At 67.4% G+C, this 1350-nt stretch overlaps 1 protein-coding gene across 1 annotated transcript in view; it reads left to right on the top strand.

Moving 5' to 3' along the window:
- The window catches only part of Gipc1 (GIPC PDZ domain containing family, member 1), a 10707-nt gene extending 9767 nt beyond the window's left edge, over positions 1–940 (top strand). The window contains exons 8-9 of the mRNA XM_013034167.1: positions 46–165; positions 251–940. Coding sequence (XP_012889621.1) covers positions 46–165; positions 251–402 — 272 coding nt within the window. The 3' untranslated portion in view covers positions 403–940. The remainder of the gene's footprint in view (positions 1–45; positions 166–250) is intronic.
- The last annotated feature ends 410 nt before the right edge of the window (positions 941–1350 follow it).

The following is a 1350-nucleotide window of genomic DNA, read 5'->3' as shown; positions in this document are numbered from 1 at the left end:
CCAGCCTCCGCGCGCTCCCGGCCCGGCTCGCGGGGCCCCGGCAGCCGGTCCATGTGTCCCCCCCACCCCGCCTTGCCCCCCAGCCCTCGGCCTTCGAGGAGAAAGCCATCGAGAAGGTGGATGACCTGCTGGAGAGCTACATGGGCATCCGAGACACCGAGCTGGGTAGGCGGGGTCCCCCCCGGGGTGCGGCCGGCGGCGGCGGCTCCTGGCTCCGTCCCTGAGCCCCCTTCTGCCCGGCCCCCCACAGCGGCCACCATGGTGGAACTGGGCAGGGACAAAAGGAACCCGGATGAGCTGGCTGAGGCGCTGGACGAGCGGCTGGGCGACTTCGCCTTCCCGGACGAGTTCGTCTTCGACGTCTGGGGCGCCATCGGGGACGCCAAGGTCGGCCGCTACTAGGAATCCCACCGGACCTCATCTGATGGAGGGGGGCCCCGGCCGGAGCCCCCACTTCCCAGGACTGGGGGGCGGGGGGAGTGGGGGCCTGGCCCCTGCCTGCGTCCCCACTACCTCAACAGGGTCAGGGGTCATGTGGGAGGGCGCCCCCTCCCCCGCCCCTCTGGCCACACCGGCCCCTCTGGGGCCTGGGATCTTTTGGGGGAACTTTGGCCTCCTTAGTACAAAAAGGGGGTGCCCCCAGCCAACACTAAAGTGGGCAAGCCTCAGAAAATACAAAAAAGGGTCATGTCCCAGCGAAACAAAATGGGGTGCCCCCAGGAAATGCAAAAGAGGGGGTGCCCAAGAAGATACTAGGAAGGGGGTCCCTCCCCTGAGCACAGGCGGCGCCACCGTCTGCCGTGGGGAGCCCCTCCACGTGGAGTCTGTTACCTCTGCATCCGGAGCAGTCTGCTGTGAACCCCCAAATCCCCCCTCCCCCGGCCCGCGGGCGGCTTTTGTACGGACCTTTGCTGTGTGGGACATAAAGGCTCTATGTGCTGCTGGCGGGTCCGTGTGACTGGGGGGGACCCCGCGGGGAAGGAACGCGGCAGCTGCAATCCATCTCCTCCGCTCCTGATTGAATCAGGGCCACCCGGCCTGCAGGCAGCGCCTGGCCATTCCCCACGGCTCGAGCCTGCCAACCCGGACCCCCACACGTCCCCACCCCGGGCCTGGGCGCCCGGAATCCCATAAACCCAGCGCTTGTTTTGACAGTGAGCTTCATCCTGGGATTGAGGGGATCAAGAAGGGGGGCTGGGACCGGGCCAGACCGGAGGGAAGAGGTCCCCGCAGGAATGCTCGGGTGAGAGCCGGTGGGGGCGGCTGTGACTCAGCCCCATGGGTCAGAGCTGTCTTTAGGGTCCAGGCAGTTGGTGGGGGGCCCGGTCCACACCAACTATGTGACTGTCT

This window comes from Dipodomys ordii, unplaced genomic scaffold (genome assembly GCF_000151885.1).
Source record: "Dipodomys ordii isolate 6190 unplaced genomic scaffold, Dord_2.0 Scaffold184, whole genome shotgun sequence".
Taxonomy (NCBI): domain Eukaryota; kingdom Metazoa; phylum Chordata; class Mammalia; order Rodentia; family Heteromyidae; genus Dipodomys; species Dipodomys ordii.
The sequence above is the reverse complement of the archived record's forward strand: the minus strand, read 5'-3'. Positions and strand labels throughout refer to the sequence as shown.